Genomic DNA, 23,184 nt, shown 5'->3' with positions numbered 1-23,184 from the left:
CGGCACCATGGGGAACATACATTATATGTGGTTCGATTGATTAGAATTGTTGAATTTCATGTTGTGAGCAGGGAATACCCTTGCAGTTCGGCTATTCTGCGGTGTGGTCGAATGTTTTTGGCCGTTAAGGCCTTTGTAAATCGGCGTGGCTGAGCGTATGGGGCCGTTAAAAAATCAACATAAAATGAAAGAAGCATTCGAGTTATACTTGTTCTGTCGTGCACATACTGTCAAAAAATAGCTTAAATTTGTTTGTTTTTGTTCCCAAAAATAGTACAATGCTTTCTTAAAAACCTAGAGAAATTCTATTTGCCATAGAGCACAAAAGAAAAAATAAAACAAAGCAATTTAGCCGCTACCAGCAACCGGAATTGTGCCTACGCAGGCTGCCACAGCCCGCTGACAAGAAAAGCTCGCAGTCCGGTGCAGTCGGGCAACACTGACATACACTCTCAAAACCAGGGACGCTTGGTGTAAATCACTTCGTTCGAGACTGCCGCTGGAAAGGTCTAAACGTAGGCTCGCAACAATTTAAACTCTGATATTTTATACTTCTGGAGTATTCAAACAAATTTTGAAATTTTGGTTGTCCCGCTATGTTTTATAAGCTGCTTTATTTTAAAGGCATTTTCAGGTAATTCATGCTTGTTCTCGTGGTCCCATTGAGTGCGCTTCTTGGTGAGCTCTGGGGCACTGCAGAGAAGCGACACCTGCAAAGCTTGCTGGATGAACAAACTTAATTTTGTTTCGAGGTGCCATGTGCTGTCTAAACAGTCCTCAATAGACAGCATTTTTGAGGGGTGAATAAAGTTTTCTTTTACAGTTCACCTATGTTTCATGTGTGGCATAGCTGCTTATGATTAGTTGGCCTATGTAGAAGAAATTATCAAATATCTGCTTTGTATGTGAAGCCATTCATATAACAACTGATAAGTTTATGTTGCATCATATTTAGATAGATTTTTGGTAATTCGAACGCTCATTCAAACGAAATTCATGACTTTCTGGAGTTTGAGTTAATGAAGGTGTTCTTTATTCTTGTGAGAAAATGACCTGAAAGAATAAAGAAATAACATAAATCAATAATAAATCTATATAATAATAATAATAATACTTTAATGAAAAAGTTCTTTTCAATAAAGACATATTTTACTACTGCTATTCTGATAACGAACGTTGAAGGAAGCATCTTCTCGTAGTACTGCCTTTAGATTGTACATGCCGAAAAAATGCTTTCTCTAATAAATTATAGTTTTTTTCTGGAGATGCATGCACTTGCTGCTCTAACATCACAGGCAATAGAAAAGCATTGTGTAAGGTTTTTTTTTAATAGTGACAGATGGGCCAGTTGGTACATGACTTATTTTGACAAAATGCGCCGCAAGACAAGGACAGAGTACAACACGAAGCGCTATGCCGTAAGCATGTCTTTTTCTCAATCCAGCAAAAGACGTGCTTACGGTGTAGCGCTTCGTGTTGTCTTACTTACTCTGTCCTTGTCTTTCGGCGCATTTTGTCAAATAGAGGTAGTTTTTTTTTGTTGCTGCTTTTTTTATATTTATGTAATAGATAGTTTAGGGCAAGTGCGTCCATTCCACCAAAGGTCATTCTCAGGCTGTCCTCAGGTCATGCTACCATGATATTTTCAAATGAACTCTTAGTTAGTGTTAAGGGTAGTATGACTGAAAAAAGCTTTACTTTGTGTGGAGCTGACTATAAAGTAATATTATTCACTCTCATTTTATAGGAACTCACAAACAACCTGTTGTCTGCATTCAGTGAGCACCACCTTTGGAGCTCAGTTCTGGCTGCTCCCAGATGCAGCCTGTTCTCACGCATCCAGAGACTCACAGTGTGTCTGTCTACGGTCTTCTCATCATCTGCCCTCTGCACCCTCTGGGTGTGCTTTGTGGTGCCTGAGGTATGCTGCAGCCGCTGGCAATTGCTCTTAAAGTTTTGGAGTTAAATCAACGTGGTGGCTGTGAACAAGGGGGCCCTATAGGCCTCTTTCGTGATGAAAATTACTTAGACAAAATAGAGTTGTGTAGCTCTTAAAATTTACAAAACTTCTCTTACGTTAATAGGAGAAAGTTTAGGGGAATAGTTTTGAACCTCTCTGCACAAGCTTTGTTTTGAGTACCGTATTTACTCGCAGAATGAACGCACTTTTTTTTCCGAAAAACCGATGCAAAGTTAGGGGGGGCGTTCATTACGCGAGGTAAAATTTTTGCTTCCGTATTTACTCGCATAATGAACGGACATTTTATCCCAAAAATCGAAGTAACCTCTTATCTCTTTGCGCGCGGCGCCCGACCCCGTAACCAAACTAAGCTGCACAAAAAAACAATTTTTTTTTCCTAGTTCCTTGTTTTTTTTTTTTTTTTTTGCTGCCTTTCGCAAGCTGTCTTGTTTGCTTAGGCGTTGCTTAGACGAGGGCTCTTCGCTTATCTTTCTTATCTCCTTGCGCGCGGCGCTCGACACCTCAAAACCAAACTGCGTTGTGCAAAAAAAAAAAAAAAAAAAAAAAGCTTCTCTTTGTCTTTGTTTTCTCTTAGTTCCGCGGTTTTTTTTTCTTTGTGCCGCTTTTTGCTAGCTGTTTCGCTCGTTTAGAGCGCTTCTCCTTCTTACCTCCTTGCGCGCGGCGGCGCGAACCCAAAGTCCAGACTGCGCCGCGCAATAAAAGAAAAGCTCCTCTCCGTGTTCTTTTTTCTTGCTTCCGTTTGATCTTTTCGAGTTTTTTTTAACGCCTTTTGCAAGGCGTTTTGTTCGCCCACGCTGCCCATGCATTCGCAACCTTGCTGCACCAGGATAGAAAAGTGCGTTCATTTCGCGCGCGTGGGGGGAGGGGGTCAAAATTTTGACATCGAGTTGGGGGTGCGTTTATTACGCGAGTGAAAAAAAAAAGTCGAAATTTTGAGAGCAGACTTGGGGGGTGCGTTCATTACGCGAGTGCGTTCATTGTGCGAGTAAATACAGTAAATGTGACAACTGAAAAAATAGGAACCATGTTGAAAACGGTAATGTAATTGCATGTACATTTATCTAGATGTTTAATTTTATCCTTTCCTGTTACTTTGAACAATAATGGTGGAAGTTTGTTTATTCAACAATGGTGGAAGTTTGTTTATTCAACATAGTTGCTATGGGATGGTCCAGTCGTTTAGCGCACCGTCACGCTGCATGTGATCACTTTCACAAAAACTGTTCTTGTTTGCAACATCTCAGGATCGTTCCAAGTAAAAGTACAGCTTTCTATGGTGACATAGAGCAGTCCTGCTGCACTCATCAAAATTTTTCCCTCTACCATTGAGCTCATATCTCAGACAGACTGACAAAATTCACGTCCAATTTGCTTTTCTGGTTTGTTGTATTTTTGCATCGCTTTCATTGAAACTAAGCTTTGCCAGCATTTTGTTCCTCAAAATTGAGATGAAGTGGAATAGTCTTCATCTTGTTAGAGAATGCACTTTTATGAGAATAGGGCTGTTTAATTAATGCCTTTTCTAAATTAGTTCACTGATGCTCTCACATTTGGCAGACATGTAACAATAATTGATGATATGCAATTTCCTTAGATTGTGGTATAAGAGCAGCACAATGACATTAGTATAGCCACCAGGTTGATTCCAGCAAAAAAATGTAACAGAAACTGCACTGCAACTATGAACATGCATAACCATAACTGAGGCTTTTGTTCGTTATCTCTTCAGTGTTATCTCTTCTTTTCTTCACAGCCATCGACGCAGAACGTCATCACTGGGATTTCTGTGTGGAGGATTCTCCACGCCATCGGTTTTTCGCTCGTGGTTCATGCTGTGCATCAGGTGCCGGCTGTAATCTTCCGAAACAGCACATGCACCATTATTCCCACCAAGCTTCTTGCACAGTGCTGGCAGCTGGTGAACCGCATTCCAGGATCGATTTGCCGAGTCGGCAAGAACTCCTCGCGAAGTGCCGGAAGTACAATCGAGGGATCGACAACCAGCTTCGGTGATGGCGACGAAACCGACTCCTTATCATCGTACGAAAGCATGTCTCTGTATGGAACGAGTCTGAACGCAGAGTCCGAGAAGGGTTCAGAGGCTTTGGACTCCAGCTTTTATTCGAGGTTGGTGCTTGTCTATTATCATGTGACCGGACATCTATCACCCCTCGATATGACTTGCAGGAAGTGTACCGTGCTTGTCTATTATCTTGTGACCGGACCTCTGTATATATTGGATTGCTGGAATATAGTGGGGCTTTTTTGGGCCTGTCCGTCCTGGCCTGCGGCTGGAGGAGCTTTCTTTCATGGACAGGAAATCGAAGTTGTTGCAAGGTCAGATCAGGCACGTGGCCGGGGGGGGGGCACAGGGCCTGGGCCCCCCTTCGAAATCTTTCGTTTTACTGGGGCCTCCTCTCCCCCCTCTCCCCCCCCCCCCCCCCCCAAAACAAAATCCTGGCTATGTGCCTGGTTCAGATCAAAGATGTTTACTACTGTATGATTGTACTACTCTGAAGGACAGTGACTTCAAACCTTAGCAGTTTTTTCACATTCTATTTCTCTTTAAAAAATACATGTCCTTTTTTTGTAGAACTGCTAATTGTTTTGTTGTGCTTATTGGTCATGACTCTAGTTTCATGTTTGTTTGGGGGTTAATTTTCTTCAAATTTGGGGGGGTGTTTTCTTAGGGTTTATATTTTCCCACAGATTTGGGGTTTTTTGGTGCCTATTTTTGATGTCGGACGAAACCTCTGCGTTAATCGGGGCCTATGACGAAAAAATGTGACATGGGAATGGAATTTCCAATCGTCTGGGAGCATGCACATTACCTGGACACTTAAGAAACTTGCCGTTACCGATACAAGAAGAAAACAAGATTAGGGATGTGCATCCACAAAAAAGCAGCCTCACGGACAGTTCTTTGTGGGCTCTATTCTGGGTCAACAGAAAATAGAATTGTAGATAATTTTTCCCATGAAGCTTTGGATTTTCTTATTTAGAGAGTGTTCTACTTCGGAGTTTTCCGATTTTCCCCAATTTTGATTAAACGTTCTCGGGGGTTAATTGTCCGAGTTTATCGGTGTTCGTCGAAAACACGGAACTCTAGTCATAACTTGCGTTCAACTCGTGCATGACCTACATGCTTATGAAGGGAACAAAACAAAATTGGATTGTCTTCCTTTTCTCGCTTATCAAGGAGCCCTCTGTCTCCGCTGGAGGCAACCCTGGTGCAGTGGCAGGAGATCGAGGTCTGGGCTCGTAGAAAACGGGAGCAGATTCATCATCTGGTTCATAGCATCAGTCAGTTGAGTCTCCACCACACCCTTCAAGGTCTTCCGGAAAAGTGCCTTGCTACTGGTGAGAACTGGACATTGGCATCAGAGAGAACCCTTTGACCCCCTGAATTACTGTGAAACGCCTGTAACTTTTTTGCGAGTGTGCCCGTCTCATCCTTGCGATCAGTTTTTGCCAAGAATGATCATTTTATCTTAGTGGCTTCACTATTCCCACACCTTTCTCTTTAGCAGTGTTTGTCTATCTTAATTGGAATGATAAACTAACCCTACCTTTTTTGGGCCAAATTTTTAGCACATCTAATGAGTGCATTGACTTGCATGAATCCATTCAGAGGTTTTCTACATCCTTTTCAAGATGATAGATCTTGCATCTGTGGGATGCCATTTGTTTCCGGGGGCACCTTAGCTTGTTGTAACACAAAGCAAGAAAAAATCTTGTCTTGTTGCAGGTGATACTTCAGTGCGTAGCCCCGGCCCCAGTGGAAGTGGCTACCTCCCTGAAACGGCATGCAGAGTGCCTTCACTCGAAGACAGCTGTGTCGTCCTGCCCTCTTGGGTGGGGCTCATTGGATGGCTGGTTGAAGCAGGCGTCATTGTGTGCTCCGTGTATGCGCTCATAGCCTACAGTGAAATGTGAGTTCTTCCATGTGACTCTGATGGCTACATCTGTATTTTGTGCTAGTGACTCTTAGACCACTGAAAAGCTTATAGGTTAGTACTTGTAGCTTTCAAATGCGACTTAAGTGTCAGAAATGTTTGTTGAAAGGGAACATCTACTAAAACTATACAATTGTTGACACCCCTGAAGCCGTGGCTATGGTCTGTGCTTTAAATATAGAAAACATTCAGTCAATGTACACCCACCTGCAATATGAAGGTGAGCACCTTACCTGGTTTCTTGCCTGTTTTACGGCTTCCTAAAGCTATATTAACTCTCAACGTCTCAAATGGTACGTGGCTTGGGGTCTAAACTTTGCGTTCTAGTCCTCTTCTGGAACAGAGCTTGTTCCAAAACTTGCAGGATTGTCAAAAACAAGAAGAGGGCTGTTCACCTTCATATCGCTCATAGGTGTACATCAACTAAATATTTCTCTGAGAATTGTTTAATTCTGCAAATCTCACCGTCTGGAGACAGTTTTTTTTTTTTTTTTGCTTTACTTAATTTGGAAGGAGAAAGTATGATAAACTTGTACTTCTTTGGCTACAGCTTCTACATAATTTAATGTGGTTCTTTCCAAAAGTATTTCATTTCCTGAAAGAACATTACCTTATAGAATTTCATCATCTTTTTCTGTAAAACTTTGCACAATTTTGGCAATATAAATATGTACTATATTAATAATGTTGCTTTGAACTCTTGGAGCTAATGTGCCATTTTAAAAGGGTCATTGTATGCAAAGGCTTATCTAAATAGTATATTTTAAAATAAAATTCAGCAAAATTAATATTAATGTTTCGTAGATATTCATCTACTGAAGTATTAATTTATCTACTTTGGACAGGATAACCTTTTGTTTGCAGTAGTCTTTATTTTACATTCTAAGTGGTCTACAAAAGTACTTGATAACCTGTCTACTAATTAGTTTCTTGCATTATGATACTATACTCTTTTTAATATATCAGTCGGCACCTATTTAAAAATGAAAGGTTGTGCTCTATTTCCAACTTATTACCCAATTGAAATGGGATTTCCTGCCTAATGAAAATGTTTGTTATGGACAGCTTTTGCTGAAAGAAGCTCAACTCTCTTTCAATAACAGACATGTTTTTAGAACGCCCAGATTATGCAATAGACGCAGTGACTCTTTAGAGCGCAGCTCTTAGGCACCCGTTTCCGGCTTAAGCGGCGTCGCCATCGGCTTTGGCGTAATTGCACGTTGCATTATGGGACGTTTCCCATAACAACGTCACGTCTGACGTTACGAGGGTCACTTGTGACGTCACCAGGCATTTCATTATGGGAAACTTTCCTCGCTAAATTTAGCGAAAAAAATTCCCCGCTAAATTTAGTTGGCAAATTTCCCCTTCTAAACTTAGCGGCAAAAATTCCCGCTAAATTTAGCGGAAAAAGTTCTTTGCTAAATTCAGCAAAAAAAGTTCCCCGCTAAATTTAGCAGAAAAAGTTTCCCCCACGAAATTTAGCGAGAAAATGTCCCTGCTAAATTTAGCGGAAAAAATTTCCGCTAAATTTAGCTGAAAAATTTCCCGCTAAATTTAGCGAAAAAAACTTCCCCGCTATATGTAGCGTAAAAATTTCTCCGCTAAATTTAGCGGAAAAAATTCCCGCTAAATTTAGTGGAAAAATTCCGCACTATATATAGCGAAAAAAAATTCCCTTCTATATGTAGTGAAAAAATTTTTCTGCTAAATTTAGCAGCAAAAATTCTCGCTAAATTTAGCGGAAAAAATTTCCCCGCTAAATTTAGCGGGAAAATTTTCCCACTAAATATAGCGGAAAAAATTTCCCTGCTATATGTAGCGGAGAAAGATTTTTCCTGCTAAATGGAGCAGAAAAAAGTTCCCCGATAAATTTAGCAGAAACATTTTCTTGCAGAGGTAAAATTCCTTGCTAAACTTTGCGGAAAGAACTTCCCCACTAAATTTAGTGGAAAAATTTCCTTGCTAAATTCAGCGAAAAAAAATTTCTCGCTAACTTTAGCGGGAAAATGTTTTTGCTAAATTTAGCAGAGAATTTTTTCTGCTAAATTTAGCGGAAAATTGAGTGAAAATTTTCCGCTAAATGTGGAGAGAAGCAGGAGGGGAGGGTACGGATGAGGAGGAGGGACATGCACTCCTCTCCGTTCCTTCCCCTCATCCTTCTCAAGAGCTGCGCTCTAATTCGTCATAACAGGGGATTGTAAATGTCGTTCCTTTTTTTTCTACATTTTCATCATCATTGCCTTTATTAGGTTCAGGCACATGTTGAGGGTAATATATGTAATATGACGGTGTACCGATTTTTCCAGGTTTTGGGTACTTTCAAACATCCTCTGTTTCGAGCTCATCATTCTCACCATCCTATCGTCTGTATTCCTGGTATACCCACTTCAGGTAAGTAGACTCTTGTCATTCTGGAATAATGATATGTAGCTGAAGATAGAGGCAAAGAGGGCAAACAGATCTTACTAACATATGAGTTGGTAAATAAATAAAAATAATGTGCTTTGACCAAGTAGTTAACATTTTATTGGAAGATTTCTCCTGTAGAATGAGGAAATAACATGGAACAATTTCTAATACAGTAAACATTTACTTGAGCAAAGTTCAAGGGTCCCAAGGAAATAGTTAACTGAAAGTTCACTAAACTGAATATATACACTAGAATATGGAACAGCATAGGGCACAGCATACATCATCGAAAGTGTGAAACGCAATTTATGGAGTCATGTACATCAATATATACAAAGTATGTAACAGTTATGTTGCTGCCTTTCAAATTTTGAAAAAAAAAAATATAATTTTCATTTGCACTGGTCTTCTTAAAGGGCATAAAGTATCAAAGCTGTCCAGAAAGTCTATGTATTTTTGCATTTCCTCTGGCACAGCTTCTTGCTGTGACAAAGCCATACTTCAACGGCATCGTCCACTGGCTTGAAATGTCCCGTGCAGAGTCGTTTCTTGTTGAGATTGAACGCAGTCTCTCCTTCAACCTTCAACTTTTGCTTTACTATCGTTGACAATGTCGATGGCGGAATCCCATAGTCCTTTGCAATGTCTATTTATTTATTTATTCATGATACCTTGAAGGTCCATTACTGGACATTACACAAGGGGGGGGATTTGGTCAGGTTACAGTATAGTCAACACTTAAAAAAAAAACAAAACAGTACCAACAGGATAGCAATATCACAACTGAAACGACACTTTAACAAAATTATGCATTATACAAATTGTAGGGTCCAAGCACATATAACACTTCATTATGTGGGCAAGAACATCACTGTAATCTAAAACTAAATAGTAGTTAAAAAATCTAAGACAGCTACTCGGAATGCTGTAGGGTTGGAAAGTGCGGTTATGTGATCGGAAAGAGAATTCCAGTGCATGATTGCGCGTGGTAATGAGGAGTTATTAAAGGCAGATGTATGACCGAAAATGCGCTTATAACTTCGGCTGTTAGTTAAACGACGAGATGTTCGGTTAGGAGGCTCAAGCAGGGGGGCGATAATGTTAGGGTTAGAATAGCGTGATTTATGAATGATGCATAAAAGGGCAGCGGTGCGACGTGTTTCAAGTGGTTGTAAGAGGATAGAGTTTTTAAGAAGGGAGACACTTGCTTGGCGAGAGTAGGTTGATGTTATAAAACAAGCTGCACGATTTTGGATGCTTTTGATCTGATTGATAAGGTATTTCTGGTGGGGGTTCCATACAACGGAAGCAAATTCAAGTATAGGGCGAACATAGGTCTCGTATGCTAACTTGCGTAAATGGGGGGGTGCAGAGAAAAGGTTGCGTCGTAAGTATCCCAGTGTTTTGGATGCAGAACTTGTAATGGCGTCGATGTGGTTAGTCCAGGATAGGTTGTCAGAAAGATGAACACCAAGGTATTTGTAAGAGGTTGAGACTGAGAGGGGTGAATTGTACAAAAGATATGAATGAAGTGATAGCGATTGTTTGCGACTGAGAGACACTACCTTACATTTTGAACCATTAAGAGACATAAGCCAATTGTCACACCAAGCACTGATGGAGTTTAGGTCTTGTTGGAGCATTATGTGATCATCGGGAGTAGTGATTTGCCTGTAAATAACACAGTCATCCGCAAAGAGGCCTATTTTGGACGAGATGGAATGGGGTAAGTCGTTCACGTATATTAAAAAAAGAAGAAGCCCGAGCACAGTTCCCTGTGGCACCCCAGAAATTACATCAGACATGTTAGATTGGTAATTACCGCATACTGTATATTGGCGTCGTAGCGTTAAGAAGTTACGTATCCATTAGAGTGTGGGGAGTCAATGTGAAGTGAAGAGAGTTTAGCGAGTAGTCGACAATGAGGAACACGATCAAATGCTTTGGAAAAATCTAAGAAAATGGCATCAGTTTGAGTGTACTGGTTCATGTTTATGTGAATGTCGTGATAGAATTCTATTAGTTGTGATTCGCACGAAAACCCTTTACGAAAACCATGCTGCTTCACATAAAAAAAATTGTTATTTTCTAGATGAGATACTGTGTGGGAGAATATGATGTGCTCGAGCAATTCGGATGCCACGCTCGTCAGGGATATAGGGCGGTAGTTTGCAACTAGGCTACGGTCTCCATTTTTGTGGATCGGGATAATCTTGCCAATCTTCCAATCGCTGGGAATTTGGCCTGTGGCTAGGGATTGTTGGAAGAGTAGACAAAGGATTTTACTAGAGATTTCTTTGCCTTTGACCATTGTCCACTTGCCTTTGACCGTTGTCCAGACACTGAAGGATTTTGAGCTTGTCTGGTAGAGACAAGCGCTTCCGTTTCGTCATACTCATTATGAAAGTGAGGGCACAAACTGCCGTCCTGCCGTTGCTATACCCAAAACTAAGATGGCCGAACGGAACCGATGACAAAGAAAAAACAGACACACCACATGTTTCGATTTCGTCTAGCGTACCGCCACTTTGCCTCGGTGGCGCTGTAAACGCCAGCGGTGATACGCCGGCGCTGCAGAGGCGGTAGCAACGTAACAGCGGTCATCGGCTATGCCAGCACTGCAGAGCACAAAGCTTCGTTGAACTGATTGCAAAAATAATCCTGGGCCCACCGATCAAGCTTGTTGAACTGAAATATTCGCTATTCCATATTCATTTGTCATTTAGCTAAAACATTTTTGCATTGAATGCATTGTAAAACCGCTGGGGGAATTTTTTAAAGTTTGTTATTTAGAAATATTTGTTAAACCGACATTCACTCAAATGAGAGTTTACTGTAGATTGGAGGTAGTTGAGTGCAGTGCTACATGTATTGCATTCACCTGCTTTAAAGGTGCTTTTTTAAAGCACACTGTTACACATTGGCAAGATAGGAGTGACACATACGCATCACTTATTGCACAATTATTGGTATTATTTGGAGTGTTTTTATATATTGCTAAAAATAGGCTGTTGCCATTTCTAATCATTCAGTAGAAATGAAGCTGTACAAACAATTGTTTGCATATTTGATACTGCAAAACCAGATGAATTTAAGTAGCCTCTTGAAATGGATGCAAATCGCTGCTACTTAAAGCTAGATGCAAGGTGCCCTTTATTTGAATACACTTTCAGCTGAATACATCCATCTTGTGTCCAGTCTTTCAGTTCTGAACACCAGAGCTGGAAGACATAGGCTCGTTCAACTGTGTGTAAGCAATCAACAGTTTAGACGGCATGGTAAGGAGAGAGTTAACATGGGCGTTCATTTTTCTTCTGTGTACTTTGTTTCAGGTCCTTGTGATCTCCCTTTACTTCACCGCACAGTCGTGCCTTCGACCATTCGGTGCCTTCGTCGTGCTGCGATGCAGATGTGACGCCGCACTCAGGCGGCTTGTGAAGGATCTTTGTGGCTCCACAAAGAAACGCGAAGCTGGTTCAAGGCCCAACTTTCACACCCTGGAGCCCAGAAAATCAGCGGCTCTGAACTACCTCCGCCACCCCTCGGAATATTCCCTCATCCAGGCGAGGAAACGGTTCCTACTTACCGCTGAAGCCACAGAGGCTCTCCGGTGAGTGTCATTTTACAGCCTTTGATTTTGTAACTTTTTATTGAATTGTAAATGCAATGCAGTCTTAGCTCTACATTGAAAACAAACAATGTAAGGGCACAAGTAAGCTACTGTATTGAACATTTTGAAGCAATCCGAGACTAAGGAATATAAAAGGTGCCACTAAGAGAAGAGAAGGAGAATGTCTTGAACATAGCTCAAATTTTACTGCAAATAGAACGCCTCTAATAAGGGTTCAACAAACTGAGAGAACGGTAAAGGCCCTTCCCCACTCACACCACTCTCGTTTGACACGATGGAATGAAATGACTTCGGACCCTCCACACCTTAGAGGACTGTAACAGAGATAACACTGGAAGAAAAAGGCTAGCGGGGGCAGACCTATGACCTTAAATGAAAAGGCCTCATGTATTAACCTCACAAACTCCTAAAATAAAATAACTGCAAGTCTAAGCTCCATAAAAATCACCTTGTCTTTGCCTAATCTCTCTCTCTCTGACGTAAAGTTGCTCATTTGTGTCTTTCTCACAAGATCTATCATGCTAACCCGTACTTAAAGCGATGTCTTTTCATCCCACCGTTCTACTTTCCACCTCGCATCGATCGTCACCTCAAAGTTAAAATTTGTAAATGTAGTACTAATGCATTTCTACAGTCATTCGTCCCTAAAACTGGTTTTGAATGAAATCAACTTCCGACTTCATATTGTTGATAGCCAAATGTTTAAAAATGCTGTAAACACACTTTACTGTCCTGAGCCACCATGATACCTTATGTACTCTGCCCTTTTGTTTCTTTTTGTCGGTTATTTTGTTACTCCCATTCCCCTCTTTAATGTCAATTGACCCTGAGGGTATTTAAATAAATAAATCAATATATCACAAGTTGAAATCAATCAGTGATATGTTTGGTTTACACAATGCATTTAGCACTGATATTAGCTTGAAACGTGCTACTCCTTTCGCTTCCCCTCAAAGATATTGCATCAAGAAACACAGAGAGAAATCTGTCACATGTGTTTCCGGTGAGGTCTACAAGATCCCTTTTGGATGTGGGTTATGCCACCTAGGTCAAACAAAACATATAAATGATAAGATGGTTAAACATAAGTTATGGGTCGGGAAAAAAGATCAGTATTCTGAAGCTTCTAACCACACTTAAGAGTGTAATAATTGTTGTTCCGTTATGAAACTCAACATCCACGATATTAACAAAAACGACTACAAGCGCCTGTTGAAGGAAGCAATTGCGATTACCAAACATGGAAATGCTGTAATTAAGCCGTCGTCTTTGGAAGCAGATTGAACACATTTTCTGAATCTCTAGTTTCAGTAGTGCGTGTTATGTCTTTTTTTTACGTCGTTATTTTAGGAGTTTGTGAGGTAACCACATAAGGTCTTTTCATTCAGTCATAGGTCTGCCCCTGCTGGCATTGTTCTCCCACAATGGGATCCAGGGGACCCCATTGTGGAGGGTCCGAAGTTGTTTCATTGCTTTGTGTCAAACAAGAGTGGTGTGAGTGGGGAAGGTCTTTCCCCTTCTTTCAGTTTGTTCCACTCTTATATAAAGGGTTCTGTCCGCAATAAAATTTTAGCTCTTTTTGAGATGTTGTTTTTCTCTTCTCTTCGTGTCTCCTTTCATATTTCTCAGTCTTGAGTTGCTTCCAAATCTACATTCAAAGCCCTTTAACTCTTGTTTTTTAACTCCTTCATGCATGCACATAGAAACTTGACTTGGAAGATTGTCCTCGATCAGACCAGTCATCAATTGTGCTCATAAGAGTGCTTGGGAATGCTGTTCTTGGGGTTCCTATGAACCAAAAAAGACATTGGGTCCTCCTAGAGTACTTGGTTGCCTAGAGACAAGCTATTTTTGGAGTAATTAAAAATTGTTAGGTGGCTCGATACAGTTTTGAGTGAGATTTTTTTTAAAGTTATTTTTACTTCTTTGTTTGAGATAAAACATCTCCTTGCTAACTTGATATTTTGATTTGTGGATCTTATGGGGCAAATGATAGTTTTTAGTGCTTGAAAGCAGGATGGATAATAGAAATCAAAATGGTTTATATTGTGATTTAAATGAAATTAGCATTACCTTCTCACAAAAATGATCCTAAAGTATCTTTTCATTTGCCGTTTGTCTGTCATTTGATGCTGTGTGCATTTGTTTTGTATTTAAATAAAACATTTATCAAGCAGGGAAAGTTTATGTCAGGCTGAGCACTAGAAAAAAGAAGTGCTTTTCTGAGAAAATTAGAGCTTTGAGCTTTCCTTTCATCTTTGTGAGTTCTGCAACATGTGATTGGCAAGCAAATCAGAATGTGAAATAAAAAACCAAAAAAGGCTTTAAAAAATCAAGTTGCTTTTGCTTTAGTATGGCTGTTTAAATCAATAAAAAGTTGCTAATCAAACTGCACTTTAGCTTACAGTATACTCTTTCTTTTACATTGTTTTCAATGATTGGACTAGTAAATAAACCAATCTGCCATGTTTAAGAAAAAGATAATATTCAAGAATCACTGTTTCCTTATTGCTACAATGATTTAAAGCAAATTAATCTGCTTTAAATAAAAGAACTGATTCAAATAAAATAACTGATTTAAATAAAAGAAATTTGATTCTAATAAAATAAATCTGATTTAAATAAAATAAATTTCATTTACGAGATTAAAAAGAAGATCATAATATTTTCCCACCCTGTTGGAAAGTACAGATTTTTACAGTGATGTATGTATCAAAGTTTGCTAAATTGTTGCCTTTCTCCCCTCATACTTTTTTCAGGTATTGTACAGTATGTCTTATGTTCATGGCTGTTCTGCTGATGGCAGCATTCTGTGGGACATCAGAACTGCACTATCGTCAACACAAGAGCATTGCCAATTTGTTTAGAAGGTATCTACACACTTGTGTTTTGAGCTAAGCGTTTATCAGTTTTTATTGTGAATCGTTTTTCGGTTAGGTTTCCAGATTAAGTAAAGCCTAAAAAAGCGCAACTATGAACTTCCCCTCTAAATTTAGCGGGTAAATTTAGTGGGAAAACCGAATTTGTGTGTCGGTCACGGGACACCAAGCCATGTGACATCCTTACGCCTGCTAAATTTAGCGGGGAAAATTACGTCGCATGGCTTGAGCGAATGGGGTGGAGACGAGTAGGGAGACCTTGGGGCAGATCTAACTGCTGATTGGTCAATGAGGTAGAGAAGAGTGGGTGAAGTCAATGGGGTTGAGTGGATGGAGTCAACGAGTCAATGGGGTAAAGGGGAGTGGGTGTTGTCAATGGGTGGGGAAGCAGAGCTCGAAAAGAAATGCCTGGAGGTTACTAGCGCTAAACGAAGAACGTTTCACGTAGCAACAGAACTACAGAGCAATTTGAAATACATTTTTCTGAAAGGTTATTACATTATTTATCATGTTAATTTTGTCAAGCACCCCAAATTTTGAGTTTATCTGCGCATTGAAGAATAGAAAGTATGAAAGTCGAATCAAGATGATTGATGCTTTACAGCTGCATTTACTTAAAGTTAATGTTTAAACAGTGTATATATTGCCTTAAAACCTTTGAAGACATCAGTATATTAGGGCTGGGCATCGCTAAAACTTCTAACATGTTTATAATAGCCACCTTTACTTGATTACTCAATCGATTAATTTGTCTCGTTAAGTTTCATGTAAATATAGAAAGAAGAAAAATATATCTATGTTTTTTTTTTGCTTTTTGTAAATATTTCACAAACAGCACAATATACAATTAGTATTTAGAATCAACCTCTATGTGTAGTTGAGAACAGCTCAAAGACACACACGCTCACAAATTATTACTTGAGTTGCATGAGGCAAAGAGGTTCGTTGATATTCTCCTGCAAGGGTAACCTCCCTTGATTGTTCACAATTGTCTCTGCTGCGCTAAACGGACAGTCGAACGAAGTTGACGTGGGCGGGACAAGTCGCAAACCTTCTTCAATTGTCTCAAGTTACAAATCTTGCCCCTACAGTTTACTTTAGGGCAAACACCTAAAGTTTTTCTTTCATACAGGCGTACTTATCCACATTTGCGTAGTGAAAACATTGAATTTTTATTACTTTAGGTTCAATCAAAATTTACCGATTAACCAGTCGAAAAATTAATTGTGATTGAACAATTATTTGATTAATCGGTAGGTTAATCGGTCATTTGTGCAGCCCTAATATATATACACCCCTGCAGCCAAACAGACTTATAGCACTGTAATACCTAATATGTTTGCCACATCAGTAATTTGTTCAAGCCAGGCTGTATGAACTGTACGAGAACTGTATGAATAGCAAACCTATGAAATGGGAAATTTTCCTAATGTTTGTGATGCTATGTATTAAAATAACTCTATTATAAGGCAATACAACACAATGTTATTTTATTGTGCATTTTATATTGCCTATAAAAACTGTCTAGAATATTCTTGACTTAGTGCAATGTGTAGTGAACCTTCCTAGGTTCTTACCATTGTTTTGATATTTTCTTTTTAGTTTTTCTTGTTTGTGGCTTTCTTTTCACTTTGTGGTAGTATCATATTTGTGAACATAGGTTTTGTGCTTTAATTGTATTTGAATAAAAGAGTTTTTCAAATTGATGAATTTTGCCTTTTATAGATGGACCTCAATTTGAAAGAAATTTGTAATTTGTTAATTATGTGAATCTCTATTTCAGGCCAGATCATGTCAGCAAGCAGAGTATGAAGGATAATGTTTTGTTTTTGACCCAGAGTGTGCTCCCATTGCTAGGCGGCAATGAATCTGTTAAGCTTCTTCTCCAAACTGGCAGCTATTGCATTGTGCCGTTCAAACTTTTTCTTGCTCGAGAGTTTCCTGATGAGCTGCAACAGAACTGCCAGCACTCCTGTGGCCAAAATGGCTGCTTTGACAACTTCTGTCGCACGTCATTAGAAAGGTAGGCAAATGTGTCTTCCAATTAAAAAAAAAGCTAGCATTAAAATTGTGTTGTTTTCTTTACTGAATGTCTACTTCTCACAGATTGCAAAACAAACATCTCGGCACCATCAAGGGCGTGATGCTACAGTTCGAGCTGTATAACCCAGCATTGGAATTTATCAGGTGTTGTATAGTGTTCACTTAGGATTGTCGACACTAGTGTTTTAGAGCGCAGCTCTTAGGTGCCCGTTTCCGGCTTGAGCGGCGTCTCTGTCGCCGTCGGCGTAACCGCGCGGTGCATTATGGGACGCATGACGTCACTAATGATGTCATCAGTGTTGATGACGATGACGTCACCTGACGTCACTGGTGGTCCTTATGATGTCACGTGTGACGTCACGTGACGTCACCAGTAACGTCACATGACGTCACCAGTAACGTACGTCATGTGTGATGTCATCAGTGATGTCACATGTGACATCATCGTCACTGATCACGTCACTAGTGACGTCACCAGTGACGTCAAGTGTGGCGTCACTAGCGGAAAAAATTTCCCCGCTAAATCTAGTGGAAAAAATTCCCTGCTAAATTTAGCAGAAAACATTTCCCTGCTATATTTAGTGGAAAAAATTTTCCCGCTAAATCTAGTGGAAAAAATTCCCCGCTAAAGTTTGGGGAAAAAATTGCCCCGCTAAATTTTTACCAAATTTACACGCAATGCTCTCACCAAAGATGTACATTTTCTGCGACTTGCGTTAAGCACACGTTGATTCACACCCATGTTAGTAGTGGGGGACTTTCCACCTTCTCCCCTCAATACCCTTCCCTCCTCCTCCTCAAGAGCTGCACTCTAATTCGGCGTTACAGGGGATTGTAAATGGCTTTCATTTTTTTTTACCTCTACCCTTGGTTCTATTTCAGTGCAGGGAGATTCACTATTGAAGCAAACGTTGGCATTCATGCGCATTTGAAGCTACACATCTGTCGTGTTCATCACGCTGCCTTGACTCATGGGAATCTGACTAAGGTATGATTCTACCTGGGTGTCTGAGGTGGCACCTGGTCAGGAAATTTATTTTTATTATCATTTAAGGTGCTGATTCTCCTCATGATTCTCTGCAACTTCAAAACTCTGATTTGGAAGTCTATGAAAGGGAAGTGGATGGCATATTTGCAGTTTTGGAATCTGATTGAGGTATGTGAAATTCACTGTGTAGCTTTGAAATCTCTATATTTAGAAATGTTCCTTTAGCTAGCGAAGTTTGAGTGAGTTGTCTTCATTTAACATAACTATTTTGAGTCATGTTATTCTGGAGAGCATCTCTCTTTTATAGGTTTACTTTAGAGTGACTCTATATGTCTTATTCTGAACAAGTCCTACTATATTGATGTGGAATTTTCGTGATGATTACTAAATTCGATGCTGTTATTTATTGATAACTTATTTTTACAATATATTATATTTTTGCTCAATGCGTAATTTTTAGATATTTTTTTCTCTTTCTTTGGTAACTTGTGACAGATGTATACTACTACATAATTACTGTACTATCCTGACAACTGTTGTGTGCAGGATGTTTATGTCCTGAGTTTTTTTTTTTTATAAAAGTTTGCAACTTCTCTGATTTATTTGCAGGTCATCTTTTGCATTACTGGCCTCTGCTACATAGCTTGCTGTCTTGCTGAGTTTGTGGCCCTAGAAAACCTGCTTGGGCATGTGCATCATAAAGGGATGAACATTTTTGAGTTTTCTCTGGTTCTCGTCATGTGGCAACATGTAAGTAGTTCATGGATATTAACTTTTCCACTTATAACTTTGGTGTGTTTTCCTTTCCACCAGGTCTCAAGGACTTTGCTTGGATTCTTGATTTTCATCAACACATTGAGCTTGTTGAGGGTGTTCTACATAATTAAACAGTCATGGATATTTCAGTTCATCAGCATCATCAGCAGAGTATGGAAGGAATCGGCTTGTTTGTGTGTGAGTTCCAAGCTCATGCCAACATTGTGACTGCATTATCATAAAATACGAACTTTTCAGTTCAAAATTTTTAATTTCATGTGTGTTTTTTTAGGTGTGTTGGATGGTGATCCTGGGATCCGGCTCTTTTCTGAGTCAAGCCAAGTTTAGAGCAGGAGTTGTTCATCTTACCTCCACAATCTTCAGAGGAATTGCATCATCCTTTGGTCTGGTCAGCCAAGTCACCATGGTTTATCCTTGGAATCATGTTGGGGAGCTCCTTCAAATTGGGACCTGGATCTTTGGAACAACTGTCACATTTGCTGCGGTATGTAGCAGTTTCTTGAGTTTTTCAAACAAAAAAAAAAGCATTGCGAAAAATCGGTCTACTATATCTTTAGGGTATGGGGACGAAATATGGGAGCACTTGGATGTCCGGCACAATTTTGTATCTGGACACAGGGATAGCACTGGTGTGTTTCATTTGTCAAGAAAGAATGGGGTTCAAGTAAAAAATACAATTCTTCTCCAGATGCTTAGATGTAAGGAACAGAGATTTAAAATTCCACCTGCAAAAATGAAGACTGCTTAGATTCAAATGATGCAGTGACAGTCATGTGCATTGCATTGTATTGAGCCTGGTACTCTTCTAAAAAAAAAGCTTAGAATTCAGTTCTAGTAGTGTTGAAGCAGTGATGAAGGAACATTCCAACAAATGCATGTGCTGTTAGGAAGCTGGAATTTTGTTTTACATTCTCTAGTGAATGTTGTTAGTAGTCCTTTCATATGGACTAGTAGCAGGTTTCTTGGAATATCTATTCCAGTCACAAAAACATTTGTTCTGGAAATTGTAATCAACACACTTAACATATTTTTTCAGGTGAAAGCATTGAATATTCAACAGAAGAAAGTCTTCAAACATAGGTCTTTTGATGGGATGAACATCAGGCTCTTGGTGATGGGATTGAAAGAAAGGCTCAGCATCTTGTTTGGGAAGAGCATTTACGGACAGGTACCTTCAGGAGACTGCAGGAAACTTCATGGTGTAAGGGAGTGTTTCTTTTTGGAAAAAAAAAAATGAAGAATGCAAATTCTACTTTGTTTCCCTCCAAGTCCAGACACAGCCGACACTACAAACTGATGGGACCCCTCGAACAGCGTCAAAAGCACACCATCATGGTGTTCGTCATCTTTCAGTACGTGTTCTGTCATCACTGAACCAATCATAAACAGAAAAGGCCTAGTGACTTTCACATTGATGCTGCTTGATTGGTCCCATTAGCTCCTAGCGTTGGTTGCATCTGGACTTGAACTGAAATGAAGTAAAGCTTGTTTCTTTTCTTGAAATTATATATATATTTTCTCATTTTTTTACTGGTGTATGAAGTAGCTTATCATGATTCATTTAACAATTTGTTGGGAGAACTTCTTTGGTATTGCGGAATCCAGCATTTTATTTTTAATTTAATAATTCATCTTCTTCAAGTTGGTTGTTTTTCTGTTAAAAGTAAACTTAGGTTTTCAGTAAATTGGGAAGTGGAATCATGGAAAAGACTATAGTTTATCTCCCAAACATTTAGAGGTTTATATTATGCATTCTGCATTGAGGACAATAATGATTTACAGACTGTGCTAGTGTAACTACAGCAATATTTATAATTGTGGAATATTTTTACCTTGCTATTTTACACTGCTTTTTCAGGAATTTTTGCTCTTTGAACTGGAAAAACTGATGGATGAACTGGTGCAAAAAGCTGATCAGCTATTTCCACAGTGCTCTATTGATGCCTTCACAGAATCAACATTGGCATGTAATCCAAATTGGGCTCCACTTAACGAAGTGAGTGTCGTCTTAATGTATGATGTTAAAAACATTCCGTGTAAAATATCTAATCTTAAAAGTTCTATAGTCAATCTAATTGAGAATCAATCCAAACATCTCTAGTTATCAACTTCTAAAATCTTTTCACAATATCAAACTTATATGAACCTGGTACACGGGAGAATTGAACCATTAGCCACAACAATTGTCAGCCTGACTTGACTATGTAATTATTTCATTATGACACAGCTACAATCTGATTTGAAAGGCAAATAACTAAAAGATTGTTGGAACATCCCGCATAATTGGTTAGCACCATGTGTTATACTAAAAGAAAAGAAAGTTATCAGTGTTAAACAATATTGTGTAAAGTTTCTTATACAGAGTTGTCTACCCTTTTAAAGACTGGTGCATATTTATATTAAATATTGCAATATTTGGTTAGTCTTGATTTGAGGTAATGTGAACAATTTATTATATTTTTTTTGTCTAGGATGGGGGAGCCTCAAGTTCAAGCCTCAGCCATCCAATCTTCGAGGGGTGTGATCTACTAAAGACAGGGTGTGTATTTTTAAAAATCAAACGATACATTGAATATTGCTTTAAGGACATCAGAACTGCATTACCTACTGCTTCAAGCTTTGTGTTGACATCCATGTATAAACCTATCGAAGAACCATGATTTGTCACAGCATCCTGCGAAAATTTCTCGAAAAAAACAAACCTCAATACTATGCATTTGCATTTGATATTAAAATTAATATTTGTTTTGCCAAACTTCTTTTATTGACAATCATTTGAAGATAGTGAAGTATTAGGGACATAAAACCAGCTGTTTCAGGCTTACGCATTTTAATGATATCAGTGTGCTATACTTCGTTTCACCTTACAACGGGGACGTAGCGTCCAGTGCGGTCCATCGTAAGGTGAAGTAGAGTATAGAACGAGATGCATATATTCCTAAACTTTCACTAATCAAGTCGGTGGACAAGAAACAAAAATTTTATTTCAGTTTGAATTTTTATTTTTCTGAGTTCATCTAGAAGGCCAAATGAGGTCGCCTGTTTATAGTGGCCTTGCCCACTGCACATGCATGGGCCTCTTGAAGATGTTTACATTTGTAAGATATTCTTCACCATGCAGGAATGGTGGCCGGAACTCAAGCCCTAACTCAATCTACCTTGCAAGCAGTTCGGAGAAATCCATGGAGCACAGACATGTTGAGCATCGCAGTGCGTTCCACAGAAGGCGACGAGTCCTCGACTTACACAGGACAGCGCTCAAGGTTTCAAAGAAAAGCCAAGCTCAGATGTCAAAGCAGTCTCTCAGACAAAAGACGACAGCCATAAGGGGATCACTCTCAGAACTCTCATCCTCCTCTTCGAGCTCCCTTCAGAGGGCGAGGAGGCAGAACGAAAGGTTAGCGCACTTTAGACAGCTGAGAACCAAATCGCGAGAAAAGGTACATAATGGAAATGTCAGGACCGTTTGGGATGACCGTGTCTTGGCCTACCTAAAGGGATAGCGGTGTTACGCTCACATGGCGAGGCTGCCGTATAAAACGTACAGTACTTAAAAAGTTTGGCAAAGTTTGCTGAGGGAGAATACGAAGACGATAAAACTGCTTGTCGTTGAGCTTCAACTTTGAACATAATGCACATATATTTTTCACTGCTCATAGCTCTAACTTCACAAGGTTGTGATGAGGCGTGTTTAACTACACGTATACAGAAGGGTTGAGATGTATAATATTCGTTGCTTAGCAACAGTGTGAATATGTTGTGTCATTACGTTCATATGGTTTGTTTCATCAATAAACATTGTTTCATCAATCTCGACTGAACGGTTCTTTTGCTCGAAGTAGATCTTTCATTGTTTTATATATATATATATATATATATATATATATTTTTTTTTTTTTTTTTTAAGCGATAGCTTTATGGGTGGCACTTTGGAGATATATTGGCCTCGCCGGTTGTCGTCGCCGCGCACGCGAAGAAGGGAAAAACCCTTCTCTCCCCTCTTGAGGCGCGGAAAAGGACGTCGAGTCTTTCCTTCGGCCGTGCCGCGCGAAGACGGCAGCCCTGGCGTCCCGCCAAAAATGACGCGACGAAGAGAGAATCTTCGTGTCGTCTGCTTGAAAAACTTGTTTTCAAAGATTACTTGCATTATCATTGATGGAAGTGCTGGGCCAATCGCGCCATGAACGAAAGTCTGCTATATCTTGCGCCAAAATACCATTGTTGCTAAAAATTGCGCCACACCTGCGCCAAAACTTTTTTATTTGTTTTTAATTTTTTTTTGTTTCAAGCAAAAAAATAAGAAAAGTTGTTATTCGTCGATTCTATTATTCACAGAAGTAGAAGGAAAAAAAAATTGCAGAAATATGAATTTCACGGAGTCTCTACTCACCGTATAGTTGGTTTCGTCTTAGGTCAGAGCACAGTCGGAGGCTCGAACACACACACACATACTAAAAGCGCATGATGTCGCGCTGTGATGCTGTGAATCAGTGTTGCGGAGTTGCCACTCCGGAGTT

General features: G+C 39.6%; 1 protein-coding gene across 1 annotated transcript in view; it reads left to right on the top strand.

Annotated features, from left to right (window-relative positions):
- Positions 1 to 22,477, top strand: part of LOC8040786 — a 741,318-nt gene extending 718,841 nt beyond the window's left edge. The window contains exons 38-55 of the mRNA XM_042294075.1: positions 1,748 to 1,921; positions 3,735 to 4,108; positions 5,181 to 5,341; positions 5,730 to 5,913; positions 8,247 to 8,331; positions 11,682 to 11,959; positions 14,740 to 14,850; positions 16,643 to 16,882; positions 16,966 to 17,046; positions 17,785 to 17,890; positions 17,957 to 18,058; positions 18,500 to 18,640; positions 18,704 to 18,844; positions 18,939 to 19,151; positions 19,704 to 19,868; positions 20,526 to 20,663; positions 21,139 to 21,206; positions 21,789 to 22,477. Coding sequence (XP_042150009.1) covers positions 1,748 to 1,921; positions 3,735 to 4,108; positions 5,181 to 5,341; positions 5,730 to 5,913; positions 8,247 to 8,331; positions 11,682 to 11,959; positions 14,740 to 14,850; positions 16,643 to 16,882; positions 16,966 to 17,046; positions 17,785 to 17,890; positions 17,957 to 18,058; positions 18,500 to 18,640; positions 18,704 to 18,844; positions 18,939 to 19,151; positions 19,704 to 19,868; positions 20,526 to 20,663; positions 21,139 to 21,206; positions 21,789 to 22,170 — 3,144 coding nt within the window. The 3' untranslated portion in view covers positions 22,171 to 22,477. The remainder of the gene's footprint in view (positions 1 to 1,747; positions 1,922 to 3,734; positions 4,109 to 5,180; positions 5,342 to 5,729; positions 5,914 to 8,246; positions 8,332 to 11,681; positions 11,960 to 14,739; positions 14,851 to 16,642; positions 16,883 to 16,965; positions 17,047 to 17,784; positions 17,891 to 17,956; positions 18,059 to 18,499; positions 18,641 to 18,703; positions 18,845 to 18,938; positions 19,152 to 19,703; positions 19,869 to 20,525; positions 20,664 to 21,138; positions 21,207 to 21,788) is intronic.
- The last annotated feature ends 707 nt before the right edge of the window (positions 22,478 to 23,184 follow it).

This window comes from Ixodes scapularis, unplaced genomic scaffold (assembly GCF_016920785.2).
Source record: "Ixodes scapularis isolate PalLabHiFi unplaced genomic scaffold, ASM1692078v2 PGA_scaffold5__190_contigs__length_132052651, whole genome shotgun sequence".
NCBI classification, from domain to species: domain Eukaryota; kingdom Metazoa; phylum Arthropoda; class Arachnida; order Ixodida; family Ixodidae; genus Ixodes; species Ixodes scapularis.
The sequence above is the reverse complement of the archived record's forward strand: the minus strand, read 5'-3'. Positions and strand labels throughout refer to the sequence as shown.